The following is a 20,883-nucleotide window of genomic DNA, read 5'->3' as shown; positions in this document are numbered from 1 at the left end:
ATGTCCAAACTGATGCATCTGAATTAGGAGTAGGGGCAGTCCTATCACAACTTAATTCTGAGGGCCAGGATCAACCTGTTGCTTTTATTAGTAGGAGATTGACCCCTAGAGAAAAGCGTTGGTCTGCCATAGAGAGGGAGGCCTTTGCTGTGGTCTGGGCTCTGAAGAAGTTGAGGCCATACCTGTTTGGCACTCACTTCATTGTTCAGACAGACCACAAACCTCTACTTTGGCTAAAACAAATGAAAGGTGAAAATCCTAAATTGTTGAGGTGGTCCATATCCCTTCAGGGAATGGACTATACAGTGGAACATAGACCTGGGAGTAGCCACTCCAATGCAGATGGACTCTCCAGATATTTCCACTTAGACAATGAAGACTCATCAGGTCATGGCTAGTCTTATTGTCCTTCGTTTGGGGGGGGTTGTGTAGGAAAGTACCATCTTGCCTGGCATGTTACCCCCATTTTTCACTGTATATATGTTGTTTTAGTTGTATGTGTCACTGGGACCCTGGTAACCCAGGGCCCCAGTGCTCATAAGTGTGCCTGAATGTGTTACCTGTGTAGTGACTAACTGTCTCACTGAGGCTCTGCTAATCAGAACCTCAGTGGTTATGCTCTCTCATTTCTTTCCAAATTGTCACTAACAGGCTAGTGACCATTTTTACCAATTTACATTGGCTTACTGGAACACCCTTATAATTCCCTAGTATATGGTACTGAGGTACCCAGGGTATTGGGGTTCCAGGAGATCCCTATGGGCTGCAGCATTTCTTTTGCCACCCATAGGGAGCTCTGACAATTCTTACACAGGCCTGCCACTGCAGCCTGAGTGAAATAACGTCCACGTTATTTCACAGCCATTTTACACTGCACTTAAGTAACTTATAAGTCACCTATATGTCTAACCTTTACCTGGTAAAGGTTAGGTGCAAAGTTACTTAGTGTGAGGGCACCCTGGCACTAGCCAAGGTGCCCCCACATTGTTCAGAGCCAATTCCCTGAACTTTGTGAGTGCGGGGACACCATTACACGCGTGCACTACATATAGGTCACTACCTATATGTAGCTTCACAATGGTAACTCCGAATATGGCCATGTAACATGTCTAAGATCATGGAATTGCCCCCTCTATGCCATCCTGGCATTGGTGGCACAATTCCATGATCCCAGTGGTCTGTAGCACAGACCCTGGTACTGCCAAACTGCCCTTCCTGGGGTTTCACTGCAGCTGCTGCTGCTGCCAACCCCTCAGACAGGCATCTGCCCTCCTGGGGTCCAGCCAGGCCTGGCCCAGGATGGCAGAACAAAGGACTTCCCCTGAGAGAGGGTGGTACACCCTCTCCCTTTGGAAAATGGTGTGAAGGCAGGGGAGGAGTAGCCTCCCCCAGCCTCTGGAAATGCTTTCTTGGGCACAGATGTGCCCAATTCTGCATAAGCCAGTCTACACCGGTTCAGGGGACCCCTTAGCCCTGCTCTGGCGCGAAACTGGACAAAGGAAAGGGGAGTGACCACTCCCCTGACCTGCACCTCCCCTGGGAGGTGTCCAGAGCTCCTCCAGTGTGCTCCAGACCTCTGCCATCTTGGAAACAGAGGTGCTGCTGGTACACTGGACTGCTCTGAGTGGCCAGTGCCACCAGGTGACGTCAGAGACTCCTTGTGATAGGCTCCTTCAGGTGTTGCTAGCCTATCCTCTCTCCTAGGTAGCCAAACCCTCTTTTCTGGCTATTTAGGGTCTCTGTCTCTGGGGAAACTTTAGATAACGAATGCAAGAGCTCATCCGAGTTCCTCTGCATCTCTCTCTTCACCTTCTGCCAAGGAATCGACTGCTGACCGCGCTGGAAGCCTGCAAACCTGCAACATAGTAGCAAAGACGACTACTGCAACTCTGTAACGCTGATCCTGCCGCCTTCTCGACTGTTTTCCTGCTTGTGCATGCTGTGGGGGTAGTCTGCCTCCTCTCTGCACCAGAAGCTCCGAAGAAATCTCCCGTGGTTCGACGGAATCTTCCCCCTGCAAACCGCAGGCACCAAAAAGCTACATTACCGGTCCCTTGGGTCTCCCCTCAGCATGACGAGCGAGGTCCCTCGAATCCAGCGACTCTGTCGAAGTGACCCCCATCATCCAGTGACTCTTCAGTCCAAGTTTGGTGGAGGTAAGTCCTTGCCTCACCTCGCTGGGCTGCATTGCTGGGAACCGTGACTTTTGCAGCTACTCCGGCCCCTGTGCACTTCTGGCGGAAATCCTTTGTGCACAGCCAAGCCTGGGTCCACGGCACTCTAACCTGCATTGCACGACTTTCTAAGTTGGTCTCCGGCGACGTGGGACTCCTTTGTGCGACTTCGGGTGAGCACCATTTCACGCATCATCATAGTGCTGGTTTCTGGCACTTCTCCGGGTGCTACCTGCTGCCGAGAGGGCTCCTTGTCTTGCTCCACGTCTCCTCTCTCTCCTGGTCCAATTTGAGACCTCCTGGTCCCTCCAGGGCCACAGCAGCGTCCAAAAACGCTAACCGCACGATTTGCAGCTAGCAAGGCTTGTTGGCATTCTTTCGGCGGGAAAACACTTCTGCACGACTCTCCATGGCAAGAGGGATCCGTCCACCAAAGGGGATGTCTCTAGCCCTTTTCGTTCCTGCAGAAACCTCAGCTTCTTCTGTCCAGTAGAAGCTTCTTTGCACCCGCAGCTGGCATTTCCTGGGCATCTGCCCATCTCCGACTTGCTTGTGACTTTTGGACTTGGTCCCCTTGTTCCACAGGTACCCTAGATTGGAAATCCACAGTTGTTGCATTGTTGGTTTGTGTCTTTCCTGCATTATTCCTCTAACACGACTTCTTTGTCCTTAGGGGAACTTTAGTGCACTTTGCACTCACTTTTCAGGGTCTTGGGGAGGGTTATTTTTCTAACTCTCACTATTTTCTAATAGTCCCAGCGACCCTCTACAAGGTCACATAGGTTTGGGGTCCATTCGTGGTTCGCATTCCACTTTTGGAGTATATGGTTTGTGTTGCCCCTATCCCTATGTTTCCCCATTGCATCCTATTATAGCTATACATTGTTTGCACTGTTTTCTAAGACTATACTGCATATTTTTGCTATTGTGTATATATATCTTGTGTATATTTCCTATCCTCTCACTGAGGGTACACTCTAAGATACTTTGGCATATTGTCATAAAAATAAAGTACCTTTATTTTTAGTATAACTGTGTATTGTGTTTTCTTATGATATTGTGCATATGACACTAAGTGGTACTGTGGTAGCTTCACACGTCTCCTAGTTCAGCCTAAGCTGCTCTGCTAAGCTACCATTATCTATCAGCCTAAGCTGCTAGACACCCTATACACTAATAAGGGATAACTGGGCCTGGTGCAAGGTGCAAGTACCCCTTGGTACTCACTACAAGCCAGTCCAGCCTCCTACATTGGTTGTGCAGCGACGGGATAAGTGCTTTGAGACTACTTACCACTCTTGTCATTGTACTTTTCATAAGAGAAAAATATACAAAACAAGGTCAGTGTATATACACATAGCCAAAAAGTTTTGCATTTCCTCTTTTCACTCTTTTCTAAGTGCTGAAAAGTACTCCTAACTTTCTAAAAAGTTCTAAAAAGTTTTAAAAGTTTTTTTTCTCTGTCTTTCTAAAAGCTCTGACAAACTTTTTATCTTTTACTATCACTTTAACTCTCTCTAAAAATGTCTGGCACAGGCCAAAATGTTGATCTGTCCAAACTTGCATATGACCACCTTAGCTGGAAAGGAGCAAGGAGTCTCTGCATAGAGAGAGGTTTGAGTGTAGGGAAGAATCCTTCCTTGGAACTGTTACTTAACATGCTTAGAGAACAGGATAAGGCTAGAAGTGCCCCATCTGTTGAAAAAGTAGCTAATGGTTCTCAATCTGATCCAGGGACTCCCCCAGGAAAAGATTCAGGAAAGAAACTTCCTAGCCTGCCCATTACTAGACAGTCTAGCATAGTTGGTAATGATGATGAGCCACACCATATAAATAGTGTTGTCTCACATCATAGCAAAAGCATTTATTCTCACCATACTGGTAGTGATGTTTCTGTTAGCCAAGCTGTTAGGGTGGCTTCTGTAAGGGACAAGTCTCCTTCTGTCCATTCTCACCATAGTTCTGTTTCAAGGCATGAACCTCCCACCCACCCTGATGACAGATTGTTAGAAAGGGAGCTCAATAGATTGAGAGTGGAACAAACCAGACTGAAGCTCAAGAAGCAACAGCTGGATTTGGATAGACAGACTTTAGAAGTAGAGAAGGAGAGACAGAAACTGGGTTTAGAAACCCATGGTGGCAGCAGCAGTATTCCCCATAGTCATCCTGCAAAAGAGCATGATTCCAGGAATCTGCACAAGATAGTTCCCCCTTATAAGGAGGGGGATGACATTAACAAGTGGTTTGCTGCACTTGAGAGGGCCTGTGTTGTACAGGATGTCCCTCAAAGGCAGTGGGCTGCTATCCTATGGCTATCATTTAGTGGAAAAGGTAGGGATAGGCTCCTTATTGTGAAAGAAAATGATGCTAATAATTTCCAAGTTCTTAAGAATGCACTCCTGGATGGTTATGGCTTAACCACTGAACAGTACAGGATAAAGTTCAGAGAGACCAAAAAGGAGTCTTCACAAGACTGGGTTGATTTCATTGACCATTCAGTGAAGGCCTTGGAGGGGTGGTTACATGGCAGTAAAGTTACTGATTATGACAGCCTGTATAACTTGATCCTGAGAGAGCATATTCTTAATAATTGTGTGTCTGATTTGTTGCACCAGTACTTGGTGGACTCTGATCTGACCTCTCCCCAAGAATTGGGAAAGAAGGCAGACAAATGGGTCAGAACAATGGTGAACAGAAAAGTTCATACAGGGGGTGACAAAGATGGCAACAAAAAGAAGGATGGTAAGTCTTCTGACAAGGGTGGGGACAAATCTAAAAATGAGTCTTCATCAGGCCCACAAAAACACTCTGGTGGGGGGGGGGGGTGGGCCCAAATCCTCTTTTAATCAGAACAAGGAAAAGAAACCATGGTGCTATTTATGTAAAATAAAAGGCCATTGGACAACAGATCCCAGTTGTCCAAAGAAAGGCACCAAGCCTCCTACCACTACAACCCCTACTGCTACACCTAGTGTCCCTACTAATAGCAGTGGTGGTGGGAGCAAACCTACTAATAGCCAATCCAAGGGAGTAGCTGGGCTCACTATTGGTAACTTAGTTGGGGATGGCCTTGTTAGGGAGGCTGTGTTAGTCTCTGAGGGGGCTATTGATTTAGCCACCTTAGTTGCTTGTCCCCTTAATATGGATAAGTACAAGCAGCTACCCCTAATAAATGGTGTTGAGGTTCAGGCCTACAGGGACACTGGTGCCAGTGTGACTATGGTCATAGAGAAACTGGTCCACCCTGAACAACACCTACTTGGTCACCAGTACCAAGTAACCGATGCTCACAACAACACACTTAGCCACCCCATGGCTGTTGTAAATCTCAACTGGGGGGGGGTTACTGGTCCAAAGAAAGTTGTGGTAGCTTCAGATTTACCTGTAGACTGTCTATTAGGGAATGATTTGGAGACATCAGCTTGGTCAGATGTGGAGTTGGAGGCCCATGCAGCAATGCTGGGCATCCCAGGGCATATTTTTGCTTTGACAAGGGCTCAGGCCAAAAAGCAAAAAGGACAGGGAAGCTTGGATCCTGGAACAATGGACCAAGTGCTCCCTAAAGCTAGGGCTAGTAGAAGCAAACCACTTCCTACTATCCCTCCCTCTACAGTGGATTCTACTTCTGAGGAAGAAGAATTCCCTCCCTGTGCAGAACCTACACCAGAGGAGCAGGAAGCAGACACTGCTGAGCTTTTGGGTGAAGGGGGGCCTGCCAGAGAGGAGCTGAGTGTGGCACAGCAAACCTGTCCCACATTAGAGGGTCTCAGACAGCAAGCTGTCAAACAGGCTAATGGGGATGTCAGTGACTCTCACAGAGTTTACTGGGAGGACAACCTCTTGTACACTGAGCATAGGGATCCTAAACCTGGAGCTGCCAGGAGATTAGTGATTCCTCAGGAGTACAGAAAGTTCCTCCTAACCCTGGCACATGACATTCCCCTAGCTGGACACCTGGGTCAAATGAAAACTTGGGACAGATTGGTTCCATTGTTTCATTGGCCTAGGATGTCTGAGGACACAAAGGAATTTTGTAAGTCCTGTGAAACCTGTCAAGCCAGTGGCAAGACAGGTGGCACCCCAAAGGCACCCCTTATTCTACTGCCTGTGGTTGGGGTTCCCTTTGAAAGGGTAGGGGTTGACATAGTTGGCCCCCTTGACCCTCCTACTGCTTCAGGCAATAGATTTATCTTGGTGGTAGTGGACCATGCCACAAGATATCCTGAAGCTATTCCTTTAAGGACCACTACAGCACCTGCAGTGGCAAAGGCCCTCCTGGGAATATTTTCCAGGGTGGGCTTCCCAAAGGAAGTAGTATCAGACAGGGGAAGCAATTTCATGTCTGCATACTTAAAGGCCATGTGGAAGTAGTGTGGTGTAACGTACAAGTTCACAACACCCTATCATCCACAAACAAATGGACTGGTGGAGAGATTTAATAAAACTCTCAAAGGCATGATTATGGGTCTCCCTGAAAAACTCCGCAGGAGATGGGATATCCTTCTACCATGCCTCCTTTTTGCCTACAGGGAGGTACCCCAGAAAGGAGTGGGCTTCAGCCCCTTTGAACTTCTTTTTGGACACCCTGTTAGGGGTCCACTCACACTTGTAAAGGAGGGTTGGGAACAACCTTTAAAAGCTCCTAAGCAGGATATTGTGGATTATGTACTTGGCCTCAGATCAAGGATGGCTGAGTACATGAAAAAGGCCAGTAAAAACCTTCAGGCCAGCCAAGAGCTCCAGAAGCAATGGCATGATCAGAAGGCTGTTTTGGTTCAGTACCAACCAGGGCAGAAAGTGTGGGTCTTGGAGCCTGTGGCCCCAAGAGCACTCCAAGATAAATGGAGTGGACCCCACACAATTGTTGAAAAGAAGGGAGAAGTCACCTATTTAGTTGACTTAGGCACTGCCAGGAGTCCCCTTAGGGTGCTCCATGTCAACCGCCTGAAACCCTACTATGACAGGGCTGATCTCACCCTGCTCATGGCAACTGATGAGGGACAGGAAGAAGACAGTGATCCTCTACCTGATCTCTTCTCTTCCACAGAACAAGATGCTCTGGTGGAAGGTGTAGTTTTGGCTGATTGTCTTACTGCTGAGCAGAAAGACAATTGCATAAACCTCCTAGATCAATTCTCTGAACTCTTCTCTACTGTGCCAGGTACCACTTCTTGGTGTGAGCACACTATAGATACTGGAGACAGTTTACCTGTCAAAAGTAAGATCTATAGGCAGCCTGACCATGTCAGGGACTGCATAAAGCAAGAGGTCCAGAAAATGATAGAACTAGGAGTAGTTGAGCACTCTGACAGTCCAAGGGCTTCTCCTGTGGTACTGGTACCAAAACCCCATTCCAAAGATGGAAAGAAGGAAATGCGGTTTTGTGTAGACTATAGAGGTCTCAACTTGGTAACCAAAACTGATGCTCACCCTATACCCAGGGCAGATGAGCTCATAGATACACTGGCATCTGCCAAGTATCTAAGCACTTTTGACTTGTCTGCAGGGTATTGGCAGATCAAATTGTCAGAAGATGCTAAACCTAAGACTGCATTTTCAACCATTGGAGGACATTACCAGTTTACTGTAATGCCTTTTGGTTTGAAAAATGCACCTGCCACTTTTCAGAGGTTGGTGAACACAGTCCTGCAAGGGCTGGAAGCTTTCAGTGCAGCATATTTGGACGATATAGCTGTCTTTAGCTCCAGCTGGGATGATCACCTGGTCCACCTATGGAAAGTTTTGGAGGCCCTGCAAAAGGCGGGCCTCACTATCAAGGCTTCAAAGTGCCAGATAGGGCAGGTTAAGGTGGTTTATCTGGGACACCTTGTTGGTGGGGAACAGATTGCACCACTTCAGGGGAAAATCCAAACAATTATTGATTGGGTTCCTCCTACCACTAAGACTCAGGTGAGAGCCTTCCTAGGCCTCACTGGGTATTACAGGAGGTTCATTAAGAACTATGGCTCCATTGCAGCCCCTCTTAATGACCTCACATCCAAGAAAATGCCTAAAAAGGTATTATGGACAGCAAACTGTCAGAAAGCTTTTGAGGAGCTGAAGCAGGCCATGTGCTCTGCACCTGTCCTGAAAAGCCCTTGTTACTCTAAAAAATTCTATGTCCAAACTGATGCATCTGAATTAGGAGCAGGGGCAGTCCTATCACAACTTAATTCTGAGGGCCAGGATCAACCTGTTGCTTTTATTAGTAGGAGGTTGACCCCTAGAGAAAAGCGTTGGTCTGCCATAAAGAGGGAGGCCTTTGCTGTGGTCTGGGCTCTGAAGAAGTTGAGGCCATACCTGTTTGGCACTCACTTCATTGTTCAGACAGACCACAAACCTCTACTTTGGCTAAAACAAATGAAAGGTGAAAATCCTAAATTGTTGAGGTGGTCCATATCCCTACAGGGAATGGACTATACAGTGGAACATAGACCTGGGAGTAGCCACTCCAATGCAGATGGACTCTCCAGATATTTCCACTTAGACAATGAAGACTCATCAGGTCATGGCTAGTCTTATTGTCCTTCGTTTGGGGGGGGGGGGTTGTGTAGGAAAGTACCATCTTGCCTGGCATGTTACCCCCATTTTTCACTGTATATATGTTGTTTTAGTTGTATGTGTCACTGGGACCCTGGTAACCCAGGGCCCCAGTGCTCATAAGTGTGCCTGAATGTGTTACCTGTGTAGTGACTAACTGTCTCACTGAGGCTCTGCTAATCAGAACCTCAGTGGTTATGCTCTCTCATTTCTTTCCAAATTGTCACTAACAGGCTAGTGACCATTGTTACCAATTTACATTGGCTTACTGGAACACCCTTATAATTCCCTAGTATATGGTACTGAGGTACCCAGGGTATTGGGGTTCCAGGAGATCCCTATGGGCTGCAGCATTTTTTTTGCCACCCATAGGGAGCTCTGACAATTCTTACACAGGCCTGCCACTGCAGCCTGAGTGAAATAACGTCCACGTTATTTCACAGCCATTTTACACTGCACTTAAGTAACTTATAAGTCACCTATATGTCTAACCTTTACCTGGTAAAGGTTAGGTGCAAAGTTACTTAGTGTGAGGGCACCCTGGCACTAGCCAAGGTGCCCCCACATTGTTCAGAGCCAATTCCCTGAACTTTGTGAGTGCGGGGACACCATTACACGCGTGCACTACATATAGGTCACTACCTATATGTAGCTTCACAATGGTAACTCCGAATATGGCCATGTAACATGTCTAAGATCATGGAATTGCCCCCTCTATGCCATCCTGGCATTGTTGGCACAATTCCATGATCCCAGTGGTCTGTAGCACAGACCCTGGTACTGCCAAACTGCCCTTCCTGGGGTTTCACTGCAGCTGCTGCTGCTGCCAACCCCTCAGACAGGCATCTGACTTCCTGGGGTCCAGCCAGGCCTGGCCCAGGATGGCAGAACAAAGGACTTCCTCTGAGAGAGGGTGTTACACCCTCTCCCTTTGGAAAATGGTGTGAAGGCAGGGGAGGAGTAGCCTCCCCCAGCCTCTGGAAATGCTTTCTTGGGCACAGATGTGCCCAATTCTGCATAAGCCAGTCTACACCGTTTCAGGGGACCCCTTAGCCCTGCTCTGGCGCGAAACTGGACAAAGGAAAGGGGAGTGACCACTCCCCTGACCTGCACCTCCCCTGGGAGGTGTCCAGAGCTCCTCCAGTGTGCTCCAGACCTCTGCCATCTTGGAAACAGAGGTGCTGCTGGCACACTGGACTGCTCTGAGTGGCCAGTGCCACCAGGTGACGTCAGAGACTCCTTGTGATAGGCTCCTTCAGGTGTTGCTAGCCTATCCTCTCTCCTAGGTAGCCAAACTCTCTTTTCTGGCTATTTAGGGTCTCTGTCTCTGGGGAAACTTTAGATAACGAATGCAAGAGCTCATCCGAGTTCCTCTGCATCTCTCTCTTCACCTTCTGCCAAGGAATCGACTGCTGACCGCGCTGGAAGCCTGCAAACCTGCAACATAGTAGCAAAGACGACTACTGCAACTCTGTAACGCTGATCCTGCCGCCTTCTCGACTGTTTTCCTGCTTGTGCATGCTGTGGGGGTAGTCTGCCTCCTCTCTGCACCAGAAGCTCCGAAGAAATCTCCTGTGGGTCGACGGAATCTTCCCCCTGCAAACCGCAGGCACCAAAAAGCTGCATTACCGGTCCCTTGGGTCTCCTCTCAGCACGACGAGCGAGGTCCCTCGAATCCAGCGACTCTGTCCAAGTGACCCCCACAGTCCAGTGACTCTTCAGTCCAAGTTTGGTGGAGGTAAGTCCTTGCCTCACCTCGCTGGGCTGCATTGCTGGGAACCGCGACTTTTGCAGCTACTCCGGCCCCTGTGCACTTCCGGCGGAAATCCTTTGTGCACAGCCAAGCCTGGGTCCACGGCACTCTAACCTGCATTGCACGACTTTCTAAGTTGGTCTCCGGCGACGTGGGACTCCTTTGTGCGACTTCGGGTGAGCACCATTTAACGCATCCTCGTAGTGCCTGTTTCTGGCACTTCTCTGGGTGATACCTGCTGCTGAGAGGGCTCCTTGTCTTGCTCGACGTCCCCTCTCTCACCTGGTCCAATTTGCGACCTCCTGGTCCCTCCAGGGCTACAGCAGCGTCCAAAAACGCTAACCGCACGATTTGCAGCTAGCAAGGCTTGTTGGCGTTCTTTCGGCGGGAAAACACTTCTGCACAACTCTCCACGGCGAGAGGGATCTGTCCACCAAAGGGGAAGTCTCTAGCCGTTTTCGTTCCTGCAGAAACCTCAGCTTCTTCTGTCCAGTAGAAGCTTCTTTGCACCCGCAGCTGGCATTTCCTGGGCATCTGCCCATCTCCGACTTGCTTGTGACTTTTGGACTTGGTCCCCTTGTTCCACAGGTACCCTAGATTGGAAATCCACAGTTGTTGCATTGTTGGTTTGTGTCTTTCCTGCATTATTCCTCTAACACGACTTCTTTGTCCTTAGGGGAACTTTAGTGCAATTTGCACTCACTTTTCAGGGTCTTGGGGAGGGTTATTTTTCTAACTCTCACTATTTTCTAATAGTCCCAGCGACCCTCTACAAGGTCACATAGGTTTGGGGTCCATTCGTGGTTCGCATTCCACTTTTGGAGTACATGGTTTGTGTTGCCCCTATCCCTATGTTTCCCCATTGCATCCTATTATAGCTATACATTGTTTGCACTGTTTTCTAAGACTATACTGCATATTTTTGCTATTGTGTATATATATCTTGTGTATATTTCCTATCCTCTCACTGAGGGTACACTCTAAGATACTTTGGCATATTGTCATAAAAATAAAGTACCTTTATTTTTAGTATAACTGTGTATTGTGTTTTCTTATGATATTGTGCATATGACACTAAGTGGTACTGTGGTAGCTTCACACGTCTCCTAGTTCAGCCTAAGCTGCTCTGCTAAGCTACCATTATCTATCAGCCTAAGCTGCTAGACACCCTATACACTAATAAGGGATAACTGGGCCTGGTGCAAGGTGCAAGTACCCCTTGGTACTCACTACAAGCCAGTCCAGCCTCCTACAGTCACGCAAGGGTCGCTCCCCGGGGGGGGGGGGCAAATTTATTTTAGGTCATATCTGTCCCCAGGGTGGGGGGCAGAAACCTCTAGACGCCAGGGAAAATAGTTTTTTTGTGGTTTTTTTTTTTGTTTGTTTGTTTTTTTAGAGATGGGGAGCGACCCATCAGGCAAGGGTCGCTCCCCTGGGGGGCAAATTGTATTTAGACCATTTCTGCCCCCCTTGGGGGCAGATTGGCCGATTGTAGGTCAATCTGCCCCCAAGGGGGGCAGAAACCACTAGGCACCAGGTATCTTTTTTTTGCGCCGTCACGCAAGGGGAGCGACTTTGTAGGCAAGGGTCTCTCCCCGGGGTGGGGGGCAAATTTATTTTAGGCCATTTCTGCCCCCCGGGGGCAGATCGGCCTATTGGTATTAGGCCGATCTGCCCCCAGGGGGGGCAGAAACCTCTAGGCGCCAGGGCAAATAGATTTTTTTGTGTTTTTTTTTGTTTGTTTTTTTAGAGATGGGGAGTGACCCATCAGGCAAGGGTCGCTCCCCTGGGGGGCAAATTGTATTTAGACCATTTCTGCCCCCCTTGGGGGCAGATTGGCCGATTGTAGGTCAATCTGCCCCCAAGGGGGGCAGAAACCACTAGGCACCAGGGATCTTTTTTTTGCGCCGTCACGCAAGGGGAACGACCTTGTAGGCAAGGGTCGCTCCCGGGGGGGGTTGGGGGATAAATTTATTTTAGGCCATTTCTGCCCACCCTGGGGCCGGCTGAGCTAGAGGCAAAAATCCACAGGTAGGCACTGTTTTCTATGAAAAAATGTGACGTGTCCACGTTGTGTTTTGGGCCATTTCCTGTCGGGGGCGCTAGGCCTACCCACACAAGTGAGGTATGATTTTTATTGGGAGACTTGGGGGAACGCTAGGTGGAAGGAAATTTGTGGCTCCTCTCAGATTCCAGAACTTTCTGTCACCGAAATGTGAGGAAAACGTGTTTTGTTAGCCAAATTGTGAGGTTTGCAAAGGATTCTGGGTAACAGAACCTGGTCAGAGCCCCGCAATTCACCCCATCTTGGATTCCCCTGGGTCTCTAGTTTTAAAAAATGCGCTGGTTTGCTAGGTTTCCCTAGGTGCCGGCTGAGCTAGAGGCCAAAATCCACAGGTAGGCACTGTTTTCTATGAAAAAATGTGATGTGTCCACGTTGTGTTTTGGGCCATTTCCTGTCGCGGGCACTAGGCCTACCCACACAAGTGAGGTATCATTTTTATCGGGAGACTTGGGGGAACGCTGGGTGGAAGGAAATTTGTGGCTACTCTCAGATTCCAGAACTTTCTGCCACAGAAATATCAGGAACATGTGTTTTTTTAGCCATATTTTGGGGTTTGCAAAGGATTCTGGGTAATAGAACCTGGTCCGAACCACACAAGTCACCCCATCTTGGATTCCCCTAGGTCTCTAGTTTTCAGAAATGCACAGGTTTGGTAGGTTTCCCTAGGTGCCGGCTGAGCTAGAGGCCAAAATCTACAGGTAGGCACTTTGCAAAAACACCTCAGTTTTCTTTAAAAAATTTGGATGTGTCCACGCTGCGCTTTGGGGCATTTCCTGTTGCGGGCGCTAGGCCTACCAACACAAGTGAGGTATCATTTTTATCGGGAGACTTAGGGGAACGCTGGGTGGAAGGAAATTTGTGGCTCCTCTCAGATTCCAGAACTTTCTGCCACAGAAATGTGAGGAACATGTGTTTTTTTAGCCAAATTTTGAGGTTTGCAAAGGATTCTGGGTAACTGAACCTGGTCCGAGCCACACAAGTCACCCCATCTTGGATTCCCCTAGGTCTCTAGTTTTCAGAAATGCACAGGTTTGGTATGTTTCCCTAGGTGCCGGCTGAGCTAGAGGCCAAAATCTACAGGTAGGCACTTTGCAAAAAACACCTCTGTTTTCTTTCAAAAATTTGGATGTGTCCACGTTGCGCTTTGGGGCGTTTCCTGTTGCAGGCACTAGGCCTACCCACACAAGTGAGGTATCATTTTTATCGGGAGACTTGGGGGAACGCTGGGTGGAAGGAAATTTGTGGCTCCTCTCAGATTCCAGAACTTTCTGCCACAGAAATGTGAGAAACATGTGGTTTTTTAGCCAAATTTTGAGGTTTGCAAAGGATTCTGGGTAACAGAACCTGGTCCGAGCCACACAAGTCACCCCATCTTGGATTCCCCTAGGTCTGTAGTTTTCAGAAATGCACAGGTTTGGTAGGTTTCCCTAGGTGCCGGCTGAGCTAGAGGCCAAAATCTACAGGTAGGCACTTTGCAAAAAACACCTCTGTTTTCTTTCCAAAAATTGGATGTGTCCACGTTGCGCTTTGGGGCGTTTCCTGTCACGGGCGCTAGGCCTACCCACACAAGTGAGGTATCATTTTTATTGGGAGACTTGGGGGAACGCTGGGTGGAAGGAAATTTGTGGCTCCTCTCCGATTCCAGAACTTTCTGCCACAGAAATGTGAGAAACATGTGTTTTTTTAGCCAAATTTTGAGGTTTGCAAAGGATTCTGGGTAACAGAACCTGGTCCGAGCCACACAAGTCACCCCATCTTGGATTCCCCTAGGTCTCTAGTTTTCAGAAATGCACAGGTTTGGTAGGTTTCCCTAGGTGACGGCTGAGCTAGAGGCCAAAATCTACAGGTAGGCACTTTGCAATAAACAGCTCTGTTTTCTGTGATGTGTCCACGTTATGTTTTGGGGCATATCCTGTCACGGGCGCTAGGCCTACCCACACAAGTGAGGTATCATTTTTATCGGGAGACTTGGGGGAACATAGAATAGCAAAACAAGTGTTATTGTCCCTTGTCTTTCTCTACATTTTTCCCTTCCAAATGTAAGAAAGTGTGTAAAAAAGACGTCTATTTGAGAAATGCCCTGTAATTCACATGCTAGTATGGGCACCCCGGAATTCAGAGATGTGCAAATAACCACTGCTTCTCAACACCTTATCTTGTGCCCATTTTGGAAATACAAAGGTTTTCTTGATAGCTATTTTTTACTCTTTATATTTCAGCAAATGAATTGCTGTACACCCGGCATAGAATGAAAACCCACTGCAGGGTGCAGGTCATTTATTGGCTCTGGGTACCTAGAGTTCTTCTACAAGCCCTATATATCCCGCAACCTTAAGAGTCCAGCAGACGTAACGGTATATTGCTTTCGAAAATCTGCCATTGCAGGAAAAAGTTACAGAGTAAAACGTAGAGAAAAATTGATGTTTTTTCACCTCAATTTCAATATTTTTCTTTTTCAGTTGTTATTTTCTGTAGGAAACCCTTGTAGGATCTACACAAATTACCCCTTGCTGAATTCAGAATTTTGTCTACTTTTGCGGTTTCTGGGATCCAGCATTGGTTTCATGCCCATTTCTATCACTGATTGGAAGGAGGCTGAAAGCACAAAAAATCGTAAAAATGGGGTATGTCCCAATAAAATGCCAAAATTGTGTTGAAAAATTGGGTTTTCTGATTCAAGTCTGCCTGTTCCTGAAAGCTGGGAAGCTGGTGATTTTAGCACCGCAAACCCTTTGTTGATGCCCTTTTCAGGGAAAAAAACAAAAGCCTTCTTCTGCAGCCCCTTTTTCCCATTTTTTTGAAAAAAACAAAATTTTCACTGTATTTTGGCTAATTTCTTGGCCTCCTTCTTGGGAACCCACAAAGTCTGGGTACCTCTAGAATCCCTAGGATGTTGGAAAAAAAGGACGCAAATTTGGCGTGGCTAGCTTATGTGAACAAAAAGTTATGAGGGCCTAATCGCGAACTGCTCCAAATAGCCAAAAAAAGGCTTGTCACAGGAGGGGGAAAAGGGCTGGCAGCGAAGGGGTTAATATGTACTTGGTCTATGCTGCATCGAAGGGACAAAAACACGAAAAGGAAGTGAAACTGGGACCTGCTGTCCAATAAAAAGCAAGGAAATGAGAGTGATGATGAAGCTAACCAATGGTAAGTAATGGGTGGGCTGTATGCTATTTTTAAGTTTTCTTAAATTAACAAAAGATATCTCCAGCGACAGCGTATGAACTGTCTCAGGGGAAATCTAAAAACCTAGCACTGGTTGAAGGTATCCCACTTGATGATGGGGCAAAAGTTGCAAGCTATTTGCAGGAAGACAGCGCATTGTTGAGCTTTTGGTATACAAATCGCTGCTGCAATGGCAAGAGCCAAGAGTTTTAACCTGGTCACCTGCTGGTCTGTGAGTGCTTCACTGCATGTCACATGTTAACCTTACTGGCATCACTAATGATAAGCATGGTTTAAGTTACATGTCTGTGCTGTAGCATCTCCCTCCCAGCTTCCATGGTAGAGACCTGTTGGCCACCCTCAGGCACTTCTATAGAACTCATGTTTACTCTACTATATATGTAACATAGGACACTGGAAGCTTGTGCCATCTCACTCAGATAAGATAAATCATAACTGGCAAAACCAATAGGTCTGGCTTTTTGAGTTAAAAGTGGTTCTTCATTGTTTGTAAAATGTATGTGAGTGATAGCATGGATGGATGAATGCAAACACGAGTCAATGGGTAAAAGAAAGATTGCATCCAAGGATAGACGAATGGGTGAATGAGTGCGTGGACTGCCGACTAGGAGGACGTATGACTAAATTTGTATTGGGTGCAGTACATATTCCATAAATGTTTATATATTTATAATATATTAAACAAAGTTACCTTTTTCAAGATCGGTAATTGAACATGACAAAGCACTCGAGTGCTGTAAGAATTTATGAATGTGGCATTCTCACAGTGATGGTCCACATTTCACTGTTTCTGTGGTCTGTGAAAGAAGCCTGGCTGTGACGCCTCTCCACTTAGCCCTTTGAAAGGATTTCAGTCAGGATCTGACAAGCCTAGCTGTGATGGGTGTGGAGTGGAAAACTGTGATGCAGAGCACGAGTCACAACCATGTATGTTGCACTCATTTTGTAGTCCATGGTGGGTCACAGGAGCAGCAGAGGGCTTGCCTGCCTGAGCCTAACACATACAGATCAAACATCAGTGCAAGTTTTCTTCATGGCCCATCAATCTGGTACAGCACAACACTAGCAGCACAAACCTCTCTTTGCACACACTACAGGTAGGGTATGGGCACCCTGCTCATCTGGAGCAGAGAAAGGAAGGTTAAAATATTTTGACCAGCAGTCACCAGGGAACCTACAAACAGGGACAAATGCTCAACCCAAGAGTAGGCACGAAAAGGTGGCGGGCCTATTAGTGCTACATGGCCATGAACTCTGCACAAAGGATGCAGTCCTACAGAGGAAGCAGCCTTGCGAGTTGATCCGTACAGACAACAGTGAAGCCATTGTGACTCTGTTGAATGGGTGGAGGGGCAGTCTTGCATGACCTCTAAGAAGCTTTAGGTGCAGTGCCTCTGGGTGAGGAGTGGCAGTCCCACACATCACCCTCTCCAACTTTGTTGCTGCCTGAAGTGGGCTTCAGGAGTAGGAATGGAACTACTGGCTTCAGTCCTAAGTACACTTGTGCCACTGGGGCTGGAGGGTAGAGCTATGAGGTTGGAAAGGAGAGGGCCTCAAGGGGTGATAACTTGTGACATGGATCCATGCCATCTTGCTTTAGTGAACAACAGCACAGAAGCATCTACTTAAGGGCAGACTAATCGTGCTTACAGACCTAGTGAAAAACCTACTCATCAGCACCTATCTTCTGGATGTTTCAGGCACAGGTGCAGGCTTGTGCCAGGACTGGCAAAGTCACCCAGCGACTGGCAAGTGGTCATGAGCTCTCTCCAAAACAACACAGCAGAAGTACAACTGGTAAGATTTCCCCAGAGAGGCCCATGCTTCAGTGACCTTTTTGAAGCCCAACAACCAATAATCAAAGAGATCTCCCAGCCAATCTATTGGCAAGCATGCCACCAAGCAAGCAATGGTCCTTTCATTTTCCCATGTCTCATAGAAAGTTTTTACTCCTGAGCATTAGTGGCATGGAGTAGACAGTGTTAAAAACAGCAATAGAAAAGAATCAGACTCAATAAACATATTTATTAATTTTAAAAAACAATATACGATGTTGAGAGTTTGGGAACAATGGCAGTATTTGACAACAATTAGCTGAGCAGACATACTAGAAGTACAGGTATCAGTGCTCCCAGCTTTAAGTTGTGAAATAAATAATAATAAACAACTGCTACAAAAGGGAACAATATATGCTGTCGGGAAAACGTCTGACTTTCATGATCACAGTAGTAGAGACAGGCTTTTAGGATATTTTGACTTCAATATATGTGAAAAACTACCTGATAGAGACTTTTCCTATAGCCTATCTTTGGGTCTTCTAGGTGTCATTTTGTCCTAGAATTAGGATTCAGATTAGACAAACTACATGATTCATATCATTTGAGATTCTGTAAGTGACCAAACACTGTGATCGACCACTCACACATGTGATGCAGAGGTCCTCGATTGGAATTGAAGATAGGAGTTTTGTTTTTTAATGGATTGTGGATTTAGGCCTAGGGCTGATACATGGCAGTCCTGAAAAATGAAAAGACTGAGCATAGGCCCCCATAACAAATGTCTATCAATTGAACATTATGGTCTAATGGAGTATCTCATGACTGGGGCCTCTGTAGTGACTACTACGGATCCTAAGATCTTACGTTCAACATTTCCAACTATATTAGGCTTTGGTGTAGAGTAGCAGGTACCAGTAGCTGTGACTCCATGTAGGACTACATGAAATTCTCTCTGCACACTTCTGTAGGTTGCAGGATTTAAGGATGAATGTCACCCATACACTAGGATTGAGTGTAGGATTTCACGACAATGGCCTCGCCACTCCCTAGGATTTGGTATAGGATCCCAGGATGAAGGTCTTTCAGAGCATTAGGCTTGGCTGTAGGATTTCAGGATGAAGGATTCCCCATGCACTAACATTAGGTGTACGGTCTCAGAATTAAAGTCTCACCACCCTCCAGGATTAGGTTTAGGATTTCAATCAGGTTTAGGATCTGTCAAAGCATTTGGATTAGGTGGAGGATCTCAGGATGAAGGGCTCTCCAAGCAGCAGGGCTAGATGTGGGATTTGAGGAAGGCCCCTCCATGTACTAGGATTCAGTGGAGGATTTCAGGGTGAAGGTTCCTCCAAGCACTAGGGCTAGGTGTGGGATTTGAGGAAGAAGGCCTCTCCATGTACTAGGATTTAGTGTAGGAGCTAAGGATGTAGGTCCCTCCAAGCACCAGGACAATGTGTGGGATTTGAGGAAGGCCTCTCCATGTACTAGGATTCAATGTAGGATTTCAGGATGAAGGTTCCTCTAAGCACTAGGGCTAGGTGTGGGATTTGAGAAAGAAGGCCTCTCCATGTACTAGGATTCAGTGTAGGAGCTACGGATGAAGGTCCCTCCAAGCACTAGGACAAGGTGTGCGATTTGAGGATGAAAGGCTCTCCATGTGCTTGGATTAGGTGAAGGCTCTTAGGGTGAAGGTCCCTCCAAGCACTAGGATTAGGTGTGGGGTTTAAGGAAGAAGGCCTCTCCGTGTACTAGGACTCAGTAAAGGATCTCCAGACTAAGGTCTCTATATGCACTAGGATTAGGTGTAAACTCTCAAGCAGAATGTTTCTCCATACACTATGAGGGAGTGCAGGATCACATGATAAAGGGCAATGTACACACTTAGACTGAGGGTAGAAGTACAGTATTAAAACATCTCTATAGATTTGTGGGATCTTGGTGAAGGCCTTGTCATACATTAAACTGAGTGTGACTCTCAAGAGTTAAGTTGAAGATCTCAGGATGGAGCTCTCTCCCAGGAATGTTATGACTGGTAGTAAGATTGCAAGATTAATGTTTCCCCAGATGTAGTTAAGAGCACTGTCACTGAACAGAGGTAGAGCACCAATTACAGGACCATGAAGAATCACAGGTAAAACTTCCTTGTCCAGAGGAAAAGCTCAATGTCTTGCCAACTTCTGTCTGGATATTGTGGGCTCCTACAAAGTGGGATCTTCATCCTCTGTGAAACAAAAACATGTGTTATTTAAGAAAAACAAAACGAGGGAGTAAGCAACCAGTGTCAAATTAATAAGAGAGGTTGTAGTAGAAGGGTTAAGTAATGAGGTGTGTATATAAATGGAAGGTGAGCGTGAGTTATACAGTAGACTCTAGGTGGGGGAGGACAGAAGTCCGGTGTCGGAACGAAGGCAAGCAAAATTAGGGAATTAAAAAGTAGCTATGTGCGAGGAAGATAGCATGTGTGATACTGAATGCAGATGAGGGATTGTGTGTGAGCAGAAAAGAAATGTGAGTTGTAGAAAACAATAACATGTAGAATGATTCCTTATTGGCAGTACAAAATACGACTGTAACAAAAAAATTGTTTCTAGCTCAAATGGTTCAAAAGTTAATAAAAGTGCAGGAATACGTGTTGCCGCGCAGTGAATGGCCCTCTGCAAAACTGTACTGGTCATCTTTTTGTTGCTTATTGCTACTTTTGGGTATTAAAATGGTACTAACGAGGTGCAACCAATGCCCAAACAGTGTTGTGAAATTTAAGAAATGTTGGAATAATGAAGTAATATTATTTACAAAATGTGCCACGTTAAGCCACATAACATAATTTGCCTTTTCTTGCCACATAATTTACTAAACCTTGCAGCCTAATTTGGCTTTCTCATGCCGCACAATTCCAGTGGCCCTAGATATATATCACCAAAGTACTTATATGTGAAATTAGGTGTAGAAAATGTATAGAAACTTACCTTTCTGACCTTCATAGCTGCAAATAGAAGAATGACCACACCTCTGTGTTTACAAGGGCTATCAGGTACCGAGTCTTATCTCCAGGTGCGGTTCCTTCACAATGGCAAAGTAGCATCGCCTCCCAGGCTGAGCCAGGAGATGAAAGATAAAACAATGTTTAATTATCATTTTATCTTTCATCTGCTGGTTCATCCATCAGCAGGTGCAAGGAGGAGCGGGGCTGGGCTGTGGGAGGTGGGAGTTGGGAGGGGGTAGGAGAGGAGAGTGCACTAAGTGTGCATGTGTGTTTGGCCACCCATCTCAGGCCGGCCAAACATACATGCGCACTTAGGTTTTTCCAACCCAGCTGTGTATATAGCTGGGCTGGAGAAACAGCACAGACCCCTGGCTTGTGTCTGAGTGGCACTCTGAGCTGCTTAG

General features: G+C 46.7%; 1 protein-coding gene across 1 annotated transcript in view; it reads right to left on the bottom strand.

Moving 5' to 3' along the window:
* Nucleotides 1-19,585: 19,585 nt before the first annotated feature.
* EPX (eosinophil peroxidase) overlaps nucleotides 19,586-20,883 on the bottom strand; it is a 43,557-nt gene continuing 42,259 nt past the window's right edge. Inside the window, 1 exon segment of the mRNA XM_069226868.1 lies at nucleotides 19,586-19,717. Within this exon segment, the coding sequence (XP_069082969.1) occupies nucleotides 19,695-19,717 (23 nt within the window). The 3' untranslated portion in view covers nucleotides 19,586-19,694.

This window comes from Pleurodeles waltl, chromosome 3_2 (genome assembly GCF_031143425.1).
Source record: "Pleurodeles waltl isolate 20211129_DDA chromosome 3_2, aPleWal1.hap1.20221129, whole genome shotgun sequence".
Lineage (NCBI taxonomy): Eukaryota > Metazoa > Chordata > Amphibia > Caudata > Salamandridae > Pleurodeles > Pleurodeles waltl.
The sequence above is the reverse complement of the archived record's forward strand: the minus strand, read 5'-3'. Positions and strand labels throughout refer to the sequence as shown.